The 15,795-nt window shown below is 41.8% G+C and overlaps 1 protein-coding gene across 15 annotated transcripts in view; it reads right to left on the bottom strand.

Annotated features, from left to right (window-relative positions):
• SYNRG (synergin gamma) overlaps positions 1-15,795 on the bottom strand; it is a gene marked incomplete at its 5' end in the record, with an annotated part of 86,932 nt that overhangs the window by 12,265 nt on the left and 58,872 nt on the right. For 7 of the 15 annotated variants that reach the window (XM_079725388.1, XM_079725381.1, XM_079725383.1 and 4 more), the window contains 5 exons: positions 5,847-5,995; positions 10,227-10,323; positions 10,822-10,875; positions 11,695-11,858; positions 13,207-13,569. In XM_079725388.1, the coding sequence (XP_079581514.1) occupies positions 5,847-5,995; positions 10,227-10,323; positions 10,822-10,875; positions 11,695-11,858; positions 13,207-13,569 (827 nt within the window). Of the gene's footprint in view, positions 1-5,846; positions 5,996-10,226; positions 10,324-10,821; positions 10,876-11,694; positions 11,859-13,206; positions 13,801-15,795 lie in introns of all 15 variants that reach the window. The other 8 variants (XM_079725392.1, XM_079725380.1, XM_079725387.1 and 5 more) reach the window with 2 other exon arrangements.

Here is a 15,795-nt window from a genome sequence, read left to right as displayed (position 1 = left end):
AAAATCTAAGTGGTAAGGGGGACTCTTTTAAGCTACTCTATAGTCCTGGGATATAAACAGGGGGAAAAGTGTACAGAAAAGAACTTGACTGTTTATATCAAGTTGCTGCCCAGATAGACTCCTGGTGTTTCATCTCATCAACCTTGATGCTAAATAACAACCCACCCTTCCCCAAAAGGCTTTTGCCTTTCTGCTTTTACCCACCCAACTTGCCCATTTCAAGGAGGCAGCAGAATATAGTGGTTGAAAAAGCAGGATTAGGACTTTCAGACTGAGTCCAGGTCTCACCAATATCTCTGTGCCTGGGTTTCTTTAACTGTAAGAAAGGGGGAGAATAACAGTATCTACCCTCAAGACTGTTGTATTAATTGTATCTATGTAAAGAGTTATGAATAGGGTCTAGCACACAGTGATCACCCAGTAAAAGTTGGCTAATGATGATGCCGATATTTAGGCTTGATGTGGTCATATCAGCACAGGGTTAGGAGCAGAAGGTGGGTGAATTAGGAGAGACCCAGACCCACAATGATCTCTAGATTCCTAAAGGTGAGAGAATCTCTAGATTTTCTCCTAAAGGTGAGACCTTTGTGAGACCGAGAGGCTCTGATGAACTGTGATGCTAACGACGCAAAGGGGACACACCTGGTAACATGTCCCTCTCCACCCCACAGCCTCACAGGCACGCCACGTACATTACTGGCCAACCAACTTCATGCGTAGCTGGAGTTTAGAAGTATTTTTAAAAAACACCAGGGTTTTATCACCCAAACACAACCCTATCACTATTCTGGCATATTTCTTTCTAGCCCTGTAGTAATAGTTCTGTGTTATTTCAAACTTTGTGCTTCTTTAAAAAATGGCGGCCTAACATCCTAGTATGAAGAGTCACACAACTAATTCTCCAGATTTGGACTTTCAGGTTATTTTCAATTTTTCACTTTTACAGAGAACAACTTGTGCTTTTAACTTGCTTCTTTTTGTGAGTTTGTATGTAGAACTCTTGCCTTAGGCAGTTTTCTGAGAAGTGGAATTACCAAGTCAACCGCTCTGAATGTTTTCAAGTCCTTTCATTCATTCAGCACTTACCGGGTATTTACACGGTGCCTGGTCAGACAGAAAATGAACAAAATGTGGTCTTGGTCCTTGTTCTCAACGAGTTCACAGGTGGAGGGGAAAGCGTGTCGCCAGACACCTTTCCCACAGGGTGGTACCAATTTCCTAATCAATGAATTCCTAATAAATTCCCTAAGAAGTAGTCCAGTTTTACCATATCAACACGATCAGGGTTCAAATAAATAAACCAAACCCCACACTGGGTTTATTAGGAGGTAAAAACTGAGATCTTGTTTTAATTTGAATTAATGTTTACTGCTTAGCTGTGCCTCCTCTATGAATCACTTCATGTTTTTGTTCTGATTTTACTGGAAGCTGGTATAGTTCTCACTAACGTATATGTTTTCTTTACAGAGCAAAGACTTGCGGTCACTGTCAGTATGTGCTGCCACACGTTTTTTCTCGTCTACCATTTCATCTATTCTTTTCCCGTTTGGAACGACTTCCACTAATTTGTACTTGGAGCTATATGCCATTCGATCTCTACGGAGAGATTTCCTAAGAAACTACTCAATGAAACCTGCTGCTTTCTTTACTGAAAGGATATTTTTGAAGATAATGGAGATTATGTTAGTTTCCTCTTTATGAGAACCCACAAAAGAAGTTTCTTTCTGAGTACAAGGAATAATTATGCTTCCTGAGTAGAGGGTTTATTTTTATGTTACGAACACAGTGAATCATGGAACTGACCACGTCTTCTTTACATCAGTGCCTAGAAAGGGTCAACGGTACAGCTCACCACTAGCAAATGCCAGCACTTTAAAAGCACACATTTTTGGGGAATTCTCTGGTGGTCCAGTGGTTAGGACCCTGGGCTTTCACTGCCAAGGGTGGTTTCAATCCCTGATCGGGAGCTAAGATCCTGCATGCCTCAAGGCCAAAAAAAAAAAAGCACATATTTCTGTACACTTCATACCTGGCTTTAACTTATTTCCCTAGTTTCATTTTCCCTTTGTTTTTATTTTCCTTATCCATTTATTAAAAATTTTAAACCAGTTATTAAAATAATGAGGTACAAAAATGCTTATCTTGCTTGAAAAAAACTGGAAAGTTCAAAAAAGTGTAAAACAAAAGGTACAAAGTCCCACCAAACGCTGTGTTAGAACACAAAGGAAAAAAGGACACACACTATACGGTATCACATGTGGAATCTAATCTAAGAAATACAAATCAATGTACATAAAAAGCAGACTCACAGACATAGAAAACCAACTTATGGCCACCAAAAGGAAGGGGGGAGGCGGAGGGACAAATTAGGAGTATGAGACTAACAGATACAAACTACTACATATAAAATAGATAAGCAACAAGGATTTACTGTAGAGCACAGGGAACTATATTCAATATCTTGTAATAACCTATAGTGGAATATAATCTGCAAAAAACAAAAAAAAAAACAGATCACTATGCTATACACCTGAAACTAACACAATATTGTAAATCTACTATACTTCAATTAAAAAAATAAATCAAGGACACAGTCCTGCTTTTAAGGAGCTGAGAAGCTAGTGGGCAAGAAACAAGCAAACACAATTATCAAGAAGCGTGGTTAGTGCCCTGACAGAATATGTGCTATGGACACACACAGGAAGGGCATCTAATGCAGACTGAAGGCCTCTTGGAATGAATTCTGGGACAAATGACGCAAAGGCCAGAGGGGAAAGCAGTCTAACAGAGAAAGAGAGGCCAGGGCAGCCCAAGTGATGGAAAAGACCTTACTCACTGAGCTAAGGAGTTTAAACTTGACCCCGAAGACCACGGAGAGTCACTGCAGGATTTTAAATGGGATATAAATGACACAATCAGATTAGCATTTTAGAAAGAGACATCTGAGAGTGGTGTGCAGAATGAATTGATAGTGGATAAAAAAATGAACCAGTAGGGGGCTTCGCTGGCAGTCCCGTGGTTAAGACCCCGTGCTACCAATGCAGAGGGTGCAGGTTTGATCCCTGGTTGGGGAACTAAGATCCCATATGCCTTGCGGCCAAAAAAACCAAACATAAAACAGAAGCAATATTGTAACAAATTCAATAAAGACTTTAAAAATGGTCCACATCAAAAAAAGTCTTAAAAAAAAAAGAATGCTATGAATTTTTGCCAAACTTGTTAAATTTAACCTCTTGAATTCAGTTTTCTATAAGTATTTCTTATCACCCAATGAACATAATTTTATCTCTTCTTTTCAAATATTTATAACTTCATTTCTTATTGTATTGGCCACACAGTATTTTAAAAAAATAATTAGGTTATAAATTGAAAAATGGCCAAAGAGAACAAAATAAGAGATTTGGGAAATGATTCAAATGCTTTAAGAACTTAATAGTACAAGCCAGAAGCAACGTAACAGTGGAGAGAGGATGTGCTTGCCCTTGAAGACAGGTTGCTGGGAGAGCCGGGAGTCCTCCTGAGCATCAGTGCAGCGCAATGAGAACTGGCTGCTCTTTCAGATGGGGCACATGGTAAAGTGTAAGGAAAAGAAGAAAGAAAATGGAACAGCATATTTATTCCAGCTGTGGAAGGAAGATAAATTGTGAAATAAAGGATATTATCACAGACAAACTGAATAAGTATGAATATATAAAAATAAAATAGTTTTGCCCCATGAAATATTTTAAAAAGGGGACGAGGACTTCCCTGGTGGTGCAGTGGTCAAGAATCCGCCTGCCAATGCAGGGGACATGGGTTCGATTCCCTGGTCCAGGAAGATCCCACATGCAGCAAAGCAACTAAGCCCGTGCGCCACAACTACTGAGCCTGCGCTCTAGAGCCCACCAGCCACAACTACTGAAGCCCGTGAGACACAACTACTGAAGCCTGCGCGCATAGAGCCTGTGCCCAGCAACAAGGGAAGCCACCGCAATGAGAAGCCCGCGCACCACAACAAAGAGTGGCCCCCGCTCGCTACAACTAGAGAAAGCCCACGCACAGCAACGAAGATCCAAAATGGCCAAAAACAAATAAATAAATGAATAATAAAAATTTAAAAAAAATAAAAAGGGGAAGAAATAGAAGAAGAAAAAAAATAACTGATGTAATCTTATGAGCACACACACATGTGTGAATAAGTCTATTACAAGTACGAAACATGTATGGTCAATACAATATTTCATTGACTATATGGTCAAATGGTCAAAAGAGATAGATGATCGGTTTATACACAAAGGAAATGAAAATAGTAAATTATCATTTGAGACACTGGCTAGCCCCTCAGGAAATGAAAGAAATTTAAAAACTTTTATGAAATCGTTTACACACTTGTTAAAGTAAGAAATTGACAAAGCTAGAATACAATGTAAAGAAATGTATACTTATATATTGCTGATAGCACTGTCAACTAGCCCCTAAGCTCCCTGTAAATCCATATAACACATGTAACAACAGCTATATGCAGGCAGGCGCATACATGTGCAGCCATGCACTCTGACCTCTTAAGTCCTCTTGGAGACACTATATCCCAAAAGGGGAAACAGTCATTTGTTTAATGGTATTCAGAGTAAAACTATTCATAACGGGAAAACCATGAAAACAATCCAAGACCCTAAGAAAGTAAACCGGCTAAATGAACCACAGGATAGCAACAAGATGTATCATACCGTCTTTTGTTTGTTTCACTTAGGTTTAAAAAAAATTTTTTTTTGAGGTACAGTTGATGTAGAATATATTAGTTTCAGGTATGTAACAGTGATTCACAGTTTCAAAAGGTTACACTCCATTTATAGTTATTATAAAATACTGGTTATATTACCCGCGTTGTACAATGTATCCTTGTAGCTTCCTTATTTTATACACAGTAGCTGCACCTTTTACTCCCCTACCCCTACCCCGCCCCTCCCCACTTCCCTCTCCCCACTGGTAACCACTCGTTCAGTTTGTTCTCTGTATCTGTGAGCCTGCTGCTGCTTCTTTTTTTAAAAAATATTTATTTGGTTGTGCCGGGTCTTAGTTGCGGCAGGCGGGCTCCTTAGTTGCAGCATGCGTGTGGGATCTAGTTCCCTGACGAGGGATCAAATCCCAGGCCTCCTGCATTGGGAGTGTGGAGTCTTAACCACTGCGCCACCAGGGAAGTCCCGAGTCTGCTTCTTTTCTGTTATATTCACTAGTTTGTTGTATTATTTTTTGGATTCCACATATAAATGATATCATACAGCATTTGTCTTTCTCTCTCTGACTTATTTCACTGAGCATAATGCCCTTGAAGTCCATCCATGTTGCTGCAAAGGGCAAAATTTCATTCTGTTTTATTGCTGAGTAGTATTCCATCTTCTTTATCCATTCCTCTATTGATGGACATTTAGGTTGCTTCCAAGTCTTCGCTATTGTAAATAGTGCTGCTATGAACATTGGGGTGCATGTATCTTTCTGAATTAGTGTTTTCATAGTACGGTTTTTTAAAAGGACACAAATGGGGACAGAAAGAACTAGAAATGCAAAGGGAGAAACTCAAACGAGTGCTTTGCAAAACATGCATGTACATACGGGACTTAAGAAGGATGTAGATAGAGAACATTTTCCTACACTCTCATTTTATTTAGGTACAACGGTCCTGGGAACTATCCAGAAACCTACCTGGTACTAATCAACTAATGGAACAAATGTTATCTCCTTCCTTTAACATAACTTGATACAGGAGGCACCTTCATCCTCCAATAAGTGCCATCGCAGGAACATACACTCAGCTTTACAGCTTAGGTCTCTAGAAGGAAAGCAACTGCTAAATTGTCTAGTGGGCTTACCGCGAGTGTGGCGAGTGACATGAAGCCAATCAGGTTATTCCATACTTTATCGATGTCCTTCAGCAACTGCTGGAGTTTCTCACTGCACACTGCAGTGGCTTTTATCCCCAGCTCCACACGTTTGGTTACCCTGTACACCTCAACAACACCTGACAGGGTGAGAGAGGACAAAGTTAGGTGCTGGAAGCATACAGAAAGAGTTGAGCAAGATACAACAGCCTTACTGCTGACTGATATTCTAGGTGGAAACTGGGACTGTATCTGGACAGATGTGAACTTATTATTCCTTGGGACCAATCAACTCCTAATGCTGCAGTATAAACTCACTGGTAAGAGCACAGACTCTAGAGCTACACTGCTTGGGTTCAAGTCCCAACTCTGCCACTTAACTAGCTGTGTAACCTCAGGCAGGTTGCATAACCTCTCTGTGCTTCAGTTTCCTCATCTGTAAAATTGGGATAATAGTAGTACCTCCTCAAAGGATGGTTGAATTAAGGGATTAAACAGGTTAATACTGTAAAAGGCTGAGAACACTAGGCATTAACTAAGTATTAGCTATTTTTTTTCTGGCTTCTTTATGAGTCCATTTGTTTGAATTTGGGAAATACCATTAAACTCACTGAAAATAGGAATATTAACAGTTTAAAAGAATCGGAATGTCAATATCACTACACAGGCACACCTCGCTTTATTGCACTTCACTTTGTTGTGCTTTCTAGATTTACGTTTTTTACAAATTGAAGGTTTGTGGCAACTGTGCATCAAGCAAGTCTATCAGCACCGTTTTCCTGACAGCATTTGCTCACTTTGCATCTCTGTCACATTTTGGTAATCTCACAATATTTCTAGCGTTTCCATTATTATCATATTTGCTATGGTGATCTGTGATCAGGGATCTTTGATGTTACTACTGTAGTTGTTTTAGGGCACGAGAAACCACGTGGCACGTGTTCTGACTGCCTCACTGACCTGCTGTTCCCGTCCATCTCCTCCACAGGCCTCCCTATTCCCTGAGACACAACAATATTGAAATTAGGTCAATTAATAACCCTACAATGGCCTCTAAGTGTTCAATGAAAAGAAGAGTCTCACGTCTCTCACTTCAAATCAGAAAATATACATGATTAAGCTTAGTGAGGAAGGCATGTCGAAAGCCAAGATGGGCCAAAAGCTAGGCCTCTTGTGGCAGACAGTTAGCCAACTTTCGAATGCAAAGGAGAAGTTCTTGAAAGAAATCAAAAGGGCGACTCTAGTGAAAATAAGAATGATAAGAAAGCAAAACAGACTTATGGCTGATATGGAGAAAGTTTTAGTGGTCTGGATAGAAGATCAAAGCAGCCACAACATTCCCTTAAGCCAAAACCTAATCCAGGGCACGGCCGTAACTCTCTTCAATTCTGTGGAGGCTGAGAGAGGTGAGGAAGCTGCAGAAGAAAAAAGTGTGAAGCCAGCAGAGGCTGGTTCATGAAGGTTAAGGAAAGAAGCCATCTGCATAACATCAAAGTGCCAGGTGAAGCAGCAAGTGCTGATGAAGAAGCTGCGGCAAGTCATCCAGAAGCTCTATAGCTCAGATAATTAACACAGGTGGCTACATTAAACGACAGATTTTCAGTGTAGATGAAACCACTTTCTATTGGAAGAAGATGCCATCTAGGACTTTCATAGCTAGTGAAGAGACATCGATGCCTGGCTTCAAAGCCTCCAAGGACAGGCTGACTTTCTTGTTAAGAGCTAACGCAGCTGGTGACTTTAAGTTGAAGCCAATGCTCATTTACTATTCCAGAAATCCTAGGGCCGTTAAGAATTATGCTACATCTACTTTGCCTGTGCTCTCTCTATAAATGGTACAATAAAGCCTGGATGACACACATCTGTTTACAACACGGTTTACTGAATATTTTAAGCCCACTGTTGAGGCCTACTGCTCAGAAAAAAAGATTCCTTTCAAAATATGACTGCTCAGTGACATTGCACCTGGTCACCCAAGAACTCTGATAAAGATTTACAACAAGATTAATGTTTTCATGCCTGCTAAACACAGAACATCCATTCTGCAGCCCATGGATCAAGGAATAATTTCAACATTCAAGTATCAGTCTTTAGGAAATAAATTTTGTGAGGCTGTAGCTGCCACAGATGGTAACTCCTCTGATGGATCTGGGCAAAGTCAACAGAAAACCTTCTGGAAAGGATTCATCATTCTAGATGCCATTAAGAACATGTGTGATTCACGGGAAGAGGTCACAATATCAACATTAACAGGAATTTGGAAGAAGTTGATTCAAACCCTCAGGGGTGACTTTGAGGGGTTCAAGACTTCAGTGGAGGAAGTAACTGCAGATGTGGTGGGAATAGCAAGGGAATTAGAATTAGAAGTAGAGCCTGAAGATGTGACTGAATTGCTACAACCTCATGATAAAACTTAACCATGAGGTATTGCTTCTTTTGGATGAGCAAAGAAAGTGGTTTCTTGTGGTGGAATCTACTCCTGGTGAAGACTGTTAAAATGACAACAAAGAATTTAGGATATTACATAAACTTAGTTGATAAAGCAGCAGCAGGTTTTGAGAAGACTGACTCCAATTCTAAAAGAAGTTCTCTGGTGGGTAAAATGCTTTCAAACAGCGTTTTATAGTATACGGAAATGGTTCATGAAAGGAAGAGTCTACTGGTGCAGCAAACCTCACTGTCGTCTTATTTTAAGAAATTGCCACGGCCTTCCCAGCCTTCAGCGACCACCCTGATCAGTGAACAGCCATCAACATGGAGGCAAAAGCCTCCCCACCAGCAGAAAGATTATGACTCACGGAAGACTCAGATGATGGTTAGCAGTTTTTAGCAGTAAAGTATTTTTAAATTAAGGTATATACATTGTTTTTTTAGACATGATGCTATTGCACACTTAACAGACTAGAGTAATAGTGTAAATATAATTTTTCTACGCACTGGGAAACCAAAAAATTCACGTGACTCGCTTTATTGAGATATATGCTTTTTTGAGATATATGCTTTATTGCCGTGGTCTGGAACCAAACCCGTGATATCTCCGAGGTCTGCCTGTAATTAAGAAGTATCTCACTCCTCTGAATGCCCAAAGATCTACAAAGTCTGTGGCTTCATGTATCTTTTATACACTTAACAGGACACAGAATGGTTCTTTTCCTGTGGTCGCTGAATTATGGCTGAATTCTTCCAGCAAGGATGAGGGTGCCAAGGTCTCCACATTCTAAGGACAGCTGCCAGACGTACCCTCAACCCCTCCACCAGCCGCTATAAGAGAGGACTGGAAGAATCCCAGGGGGTCTTCAGTGGTACATGCTCAGCCTCTGTACAGCACCACAGCTTGTCCTTCCTCCCCCAGGGGAAGGGCAGGAATCACAGCCCACTCTAAGCCACGTGAGGGGGCTTCTCAGATGGTCTTCCACACTAGAAAACTAGAAGGAAAGATAGGCACCCCAATACCCGGTGAACATCTGTTTATGCAGCAGAATTGTGCCTGTCTGGGCAGGACAGCGGAACCAGAGCAAGGTGGCAGGAGGAAGAGCTCACATCCCTTCGTAGCTACTCATGCAGCAAGTATTTGTGAGTGACCACTATGTGCCTGGCCCTAGTCTAGGTGCTGAAGACCCAGCAGTGAGCAAAACAAACCCAAATCCTTTCCTTCTTGGAGGTTCGTTCTAGTGGAGGGAGACAGATAATAAGAACAGTAAGTAAAGCATTTAAGGTATTAAAGGTGACAGGGCTAGGGAGAAAATCAAGCAGGGAAAGAGATGGGAAGTGCCAGGGTGGGGAGACGCGACACGGTTTTGAGTAAGACAGGCCAGGAAGACCTCACTTAGAAGGTGACGTTTGAGTAAAGATCTGAAAAAGACTAGGGTCCAGTGCATGTGGCTCTGGCCACGGGACAAGCCTGAGCTTGGGGAGGAGAGGACCACTGAAATGGACAGGGATTGAGATTTCATGTTGGACTGGCATGTCTCATAGCTGAAGGTGGCCAAGAAGTTAAGGAATCTGTGATGTCAGTGAGAGGTAGAAAGGAAGAATTCAACACAGCATGGTAAGAACTGATTGGAGACCCAGTGATTTAAGTTTCTTTTTTAAACCAATGATTTAATTTTAATGTCTCATCTAGTTCAGACTCTTTGATAAACCAGTAATTTTACACTGTGTATAACAAGGACTGGGAAACCTGGCCAAAGAGACCCGAAGTCAAATAGTTGTTCCTGTCTGGGACTTAAGTGTCTTCTCTACAAATGCAGATGCTACTTAGTGAAGTCATATGTGGCTTGAGAGATCTAGATTAAGCTACGTAACATAGGGACAACTGAAAAGACTGCAAAGCGTCATGATTTTGGATAAGTAAAATATAAAAGCACATACCTAATAAGTATTCCATGCCTTGAGCTGACTGAATGACTTCTGTGCACACAGAACTACTACTGATTCCATTTAAGGTATCGTTGGCCTTCTTAATGACCTACAAAGAAATGAAATCACATCACCTTATGTAATCAGGAAAAGTCATTACAATCAATTTACTATCAGTAGAAAACCCAACAGAAAGCCAGGAGGTGTGGAAACACACGACTGATTGATGTATATAGAGGACTGTGCTGAAACAAATCTGAGAATTTAATTTTGACACTGAAGAACCAATCCCTCATTTTTTTTGAAAGAGGAAAAATAGAGGTTCTTTAGCTTAAATATTATTTAAACTTGGGCGGAGATAATGATATCATTTTGTTATGTCTTAAACACAGTGACAGAAGAGGGCACGGTAGTTAAGTGAGCTGTGTCTACTATCATAGATGGGAAAGAAGCCTCGCTTAAGATGTGTGACTTTCCACACGGCTTCTCTTTGCGCAAGGCCATCGAGGCGGAGCTCTGCGAGTCTATCCGAATGAACCCAGAAGGCAAGATATGTACACCAGGGGCATTTCCGTACGTGTGAACATCACGAAAGTGACAGACTCACCTCGAGGGCACTCCCTAGGCACCGCTGCCATTCATATGCATATCTCTCATTCTCCTGTGAATTTTATAAAAAGAACTGGGTCAAACCAGCAAGCCTGGAATCCTATTTGTTACTTCTGTCAATTCAGAGTACTGAAGACTTTCCTGTCTATGAAAATCACTCTAGTCCAAGCGCAACTTACCTTTTGAACCCACTAGTGACAATTTTTAATTCCTGATAAATGTAACTTCCAAGCACACGACTTGTAAATCTGAGGGAAATGCTTCTTCGTTGATTCCCTTTGTAAATGTTGCCTCATTTGTTCCACTAACAGCGGAAGCTTCTTTAAAGGCACTCACCATGTAGGTGTCTAGTACAAGGGCCAATATCAAACCACGGCTTCTGGCTCCATGGCTTCCTGGGTGTGCGTGTGCACGTGTGTGCCAGGGAGGGGAGGAGGAGCGCTAACAGTGTTGGCTGGAGGAGGAAGGCAGCATGGGACTGAGGTGCTGTGAACAGGAGCAGTGAGAGGACCCAGGACATCTGCCCTTTCTCCTCTATTTTGACGCTTCACCATTCACTAAGATGATCAAGTCTACGTGCTCAAAAAGAACTCCGTGAAACACCTGCCTGCCTGTGAGGTCCCAGGAATAATTCCAGTTTTAGGGTCACTGACTACTTTCAGTGATGCCACGTCTGGGAGGTACTTTCCTCTGGGGCTAACGTCACCATTCTCTCACTGTAATTACGTATTTTACGTCTCTCACTGTAATTACGTATTTTACGGCCGGTGCTTTGTGACGTTCTGCCCCTGGTTCCCCACGTGAAAGCTGCAAGTGCTTTTTCTCAGGGCCCTCAGGGGCTCAGCCCCCTGCGGACGAGGAGCCCGCTCACCTCCACCTCTCCTGTCAGGTCTTTGTACTTGTCGCGGATGACGGGCAGGGCGGGCCTCTCGCTCAGTGTGTTGGAGCGGTCTCTGAAAGGCTGCTCCAGGGCCGGAGAAGGAGAAGAACGGCTTATTTCTTTATCACCAAGGCTCAGACTCCTCTTGTGCGATCCTGGGGGAAGTGGACGGCACAAAGGTTCTGATTACTCAGCTTAGTCCAAGCAGAGGCTCTTCCTTGCTAACACGACCCTCTTTTCTTAGATGTTTGCATTAGGAGGCGTTCACACCCCTCATTCAGCCTGTCTGGCAAGCTACATGTCGAACGCTTTCATCTGTTCTCTCTTGCTTGAGTTCCTTGCCTTTAATTTTCTCCATTACGCTTCTCCGATCTATCATAATTCTTCCATAATTCTAAGTGCGGAATCACTGGAGTCTGGAGGGCTAAAGGGTCCTTCTAAGTACCAGTGCATAAGAGGTGTGTTGCTTCTCCAGTCATCAGTTAGGGATCTGTACCGACTTCCTCCATCTCTCCCAATCTAATGGAAATCAACGAGCCCTTCTGTCAGGATGCGATTAAAGCAAAAGGAGCAAACTTAAATGCCTTCAGAGGACAGGCAAGCAAAGTAAATGACTGAAGGTCAGCTGGAGATGGAAGTGGTGGGGACTGCGACACTGGGGGGAGCACACCTCAGCTGTCAGAGGGGGATGTTGCTACTCAGCTCCAGCTGACTGTCAAGAGGTGGGAATGTAGGCCTAGTACTGCCAGATACTACAACTTGTCAAGAAAAGCTACAGGGACTTCCCTGGTGGTCCAGTGCTTAAGACTCCACGCTCCCAATGCAGGGGGCTCGGGTTCGATCCCTGGTCAGGGAACTAAGACCCCACATGCCGCAACTAAGCCCTCACACTCTAGGGCCTGCGCACGGCAACTTGAGAGCCACAATGAAGACCCAGCGCAGCCAAAAATAAATAAATTAATTTAAAAAAATAACCTTACAAAAAAAAAAGAATAAATAAAAGCTAGAAATCCAGGTTGTGAAGTGTCATGATTTCTATGTATCTGCAATTGCTTCACATATTAGAAAACCTTCCACGTGGGTCAATCAAAACAGGTCTGCAGGCTGGATCCAGATCCACAGCTACCACGTTGAAGCCTCTGGATGAAAAGATATAGTCCATAGCCAGCGAACAAGAGCAGAACTAACCTGCCCACGAGGGGATCAAACCATTTCTCTGTCTTTTAACACGGCACACCTCTACCCCAAACAAGCAAATGAACAACAGACTGGGTGCTATGCTTATTTTTAGCCCCAAAAGCAGTTACCTGAGGGATACTGGTTTAATTTCAGTTCAGTCTCAGGGAAACCTTCTTTTATAGCTATCTGTCATAGACCCTGATTTTAAACATGGGAAAATCTATTTCCTGCTATCCCAGGGACCAACTTCTTATTCTAAGAAAGAACATCTAACACTGCAGTGGAAGAAACTAAGACGTAAAATCTATGTTGGAAGCCACTCACCTTGAACGGAAAGGTCAAAGGTTGCCAGCTCACTTTTGATCATTTCTTCACTGGATTTCATTTTGCCTTGTGAATTGGCCACTAAAAAGTCAAATTTGCTGATTTTGGGCTTTTCACTTTGAAACTCTCCGAAGTCATCCACACATTCTTTGGGGGTGTCGTGAGAAGCGCTGCTGGAGGCTGGGCTTGGGCACGTGGCCTCCTGGCTCCGTTCAGCCGCAGGCAGGTCCTGTCTGGTGAAATCCCTGTAGTCCCCGCTTTTATATTCCTTTTGCTCGCTGGCCTGTGGGATCACATCTTTAAAATTGGTGAAAGCCGGAAAGGTCGTCTCTGGAAGAGCATCTTCGCTTGTGAAGGTTGTGACTTTGGAGAGAGATGTCATGGTGAGGTTTTCGGTACTGCCAAATGAAGTCTCTTTCTTTTGAAGAGCTGAGGCAGCCGAGGAGGCCCTGCTTCCTGCTGAGAGGACAAATGGAGAGAGTTTTCTGCCCTGAGAGGCATCATCCCTGTCTGACCAGTCATAGCTCGTAAGTGTGCTCACTGCAAAATTGCTACTGTAGGTTCCAAAAGCAGCACATTTTAAGTCCTCTATATCTGAAAGGGAAATAAGACCCCACAATTAGAGGCAAGCTCACCATTTAGGCAAAATGCCCTAAGCTCTGCAGAAGCAAAATGTCTAGCACTTTTGATTCATTTTATGCGATGTTGGAGTTAACTAAATTTAGAGCTTGTACTAAAGTTAAAGAAGCTGGGCTGTAAAATCTGATCTTGAAAAACCCACATTAGCCTTGAGTTGGCATTTATATTTAGTAACAAAGAGCCATCTTCTTTGGATAGTACAATTCCTAAGAAAAGATAGGAGGTTCATCCACCAATGTATATACAGTTTGATATAAGAATAGGGTCATTTAATAAAATGTCCGTTCACTTATGAACTTTAAAATGTATTTACAATATTCCCTGCCTAAAACAAGTCTCTCTCGTTTTGATTTTGCTGGAAAATGTTCCTTTATAACATGGCCATATGAAATGTACATGACAAACTAATTAAAAGTTGACAATATCCTGAAACTAAAGTAAAAATAATGTTATTTAACTTTTAATCAGTTATTAGGAGTTTCTGTCTAGGCAAGGCCAAATATGAGATTTTAATTGAGCAGTTACTTACCTAGTTGTTATTTTGGTCAATATGGACGTCCTATTGCTGTGATGGAGTATGAGGAAAGAAAAATCAGTCTAAACTACTTTAATCCCTAAAAAAATAGAATCAAAGGTCTGGGTCCTCTTGGGCTCCTGTTTCTCCTTCAACTATGTGTAACCCCCTCATTTAAAAAAAAAAGGAAAAGAAAAGAAATGCTGGGGCAGAAGACTCATTTTACATGCTTAATATATCTTTAAATAACTTAAGAGGTGGCACAAACAGCAGAAAGAATGTAGGTTTTTGATTCAGACAGACCTGGGTTCAACTCCCAGCTCTGCCACCTACCACTTGTGTGACACTAGGCAAGCTATTTAACATCTCTTAACCTCGGTTTGCGTATCTGTAAAAAGAGAAGACCATGCACTTGGAAGGGCTGTGTTATGACATTAACGATAACATGTGTCAAGGGCCCAGCCCAGGGCCTGGTGAGCAACACAGCAATTACTATACAGCATAGTTGCCACCAGCCTCAATGTGATATTTAGTTGCCTGCCTTAGGGCCTAAAATAGAATTGTTTCAAAGAAAAAATGAAAAGTCAACCCATCACTTTAGTGGTCTTAGTAGGGAAAATTTCTTGCTCATTTTCATAAAACAAAACCAGCTGAGGCTGAGTAACACTGGTGTGGAGAAGCAACTTTCCAGCAGTGCTGTCCATTCAGTCTGGCTGAGAGGTGTTTGGTCTCATTTTGGTCATTGTACACCAGGTAAGAAGGCCAAATGCAAGACCCCCTCTCTGACAACCACAAACATGGATTAAAGGAAAATGCTCAAAAGTTCTGTGACCCAGATTTTCATAACTCAGTCAACAGGTAAAACAACACTGGGCTGCTTCATCTCTCTTATACAGCAATGTTGCATAGTTTATGAGAAGGAAGGGATTCCTGACACTGCTCCTCTAACAGTGCACCCCAAATAGCTCTCTCTCTCTCAACCCTATTAGGAAAAGGGCACTAACTCAATAATAAAAATGGAAAACGTGAGATTTACAGAAAGGCCAACCAGTGAAAAGCAGATAACTGCCACAGAACAGCAGTATATTTTAAAATTCTATAGTGCAAATGGTACCCTTCAATTTTAGCTTATTAAACAGGAGGGAAAAAAAGATTCAGGTGAAAAATGTACAGTTTAGAATGAATGAAACAAGACTTTAGGCAGAACACCCTCTTAGTCTCTGGCTGTAGTGTTTATTTTCCCCACTATTTAAAGGGATCAGAAGGTGCCCTGACTCAAATGAAGTGAAATTCAATCAGGAGGCAGATGCAGTTAAACACAAGATGAGTGAGTCTTCAAGGGGTACATTCAGAAGAATGTGTCAGAACATGAATTTTTTATTATTACATCCTACCAGAAAGCTCTTTGAAGAAGCTGTATTGTGAACTACTCCCGG

Source organism: Hyperoodon ampullatus (genome assembly GCF_949752795.1).
Source record: "Hyperoodon ampullatus genome assembly, chromosome: 19".
Lineage (NCBI taxonomy): Eukaryota > Metazoa > Chordata > Mammalia > Artiodactyla > Ziphiidae > Hyperoodon > Hyperoodon ampullatus.
This window is presented reverse-complemented; position numbering and strand designations above follow the sequence as displayed.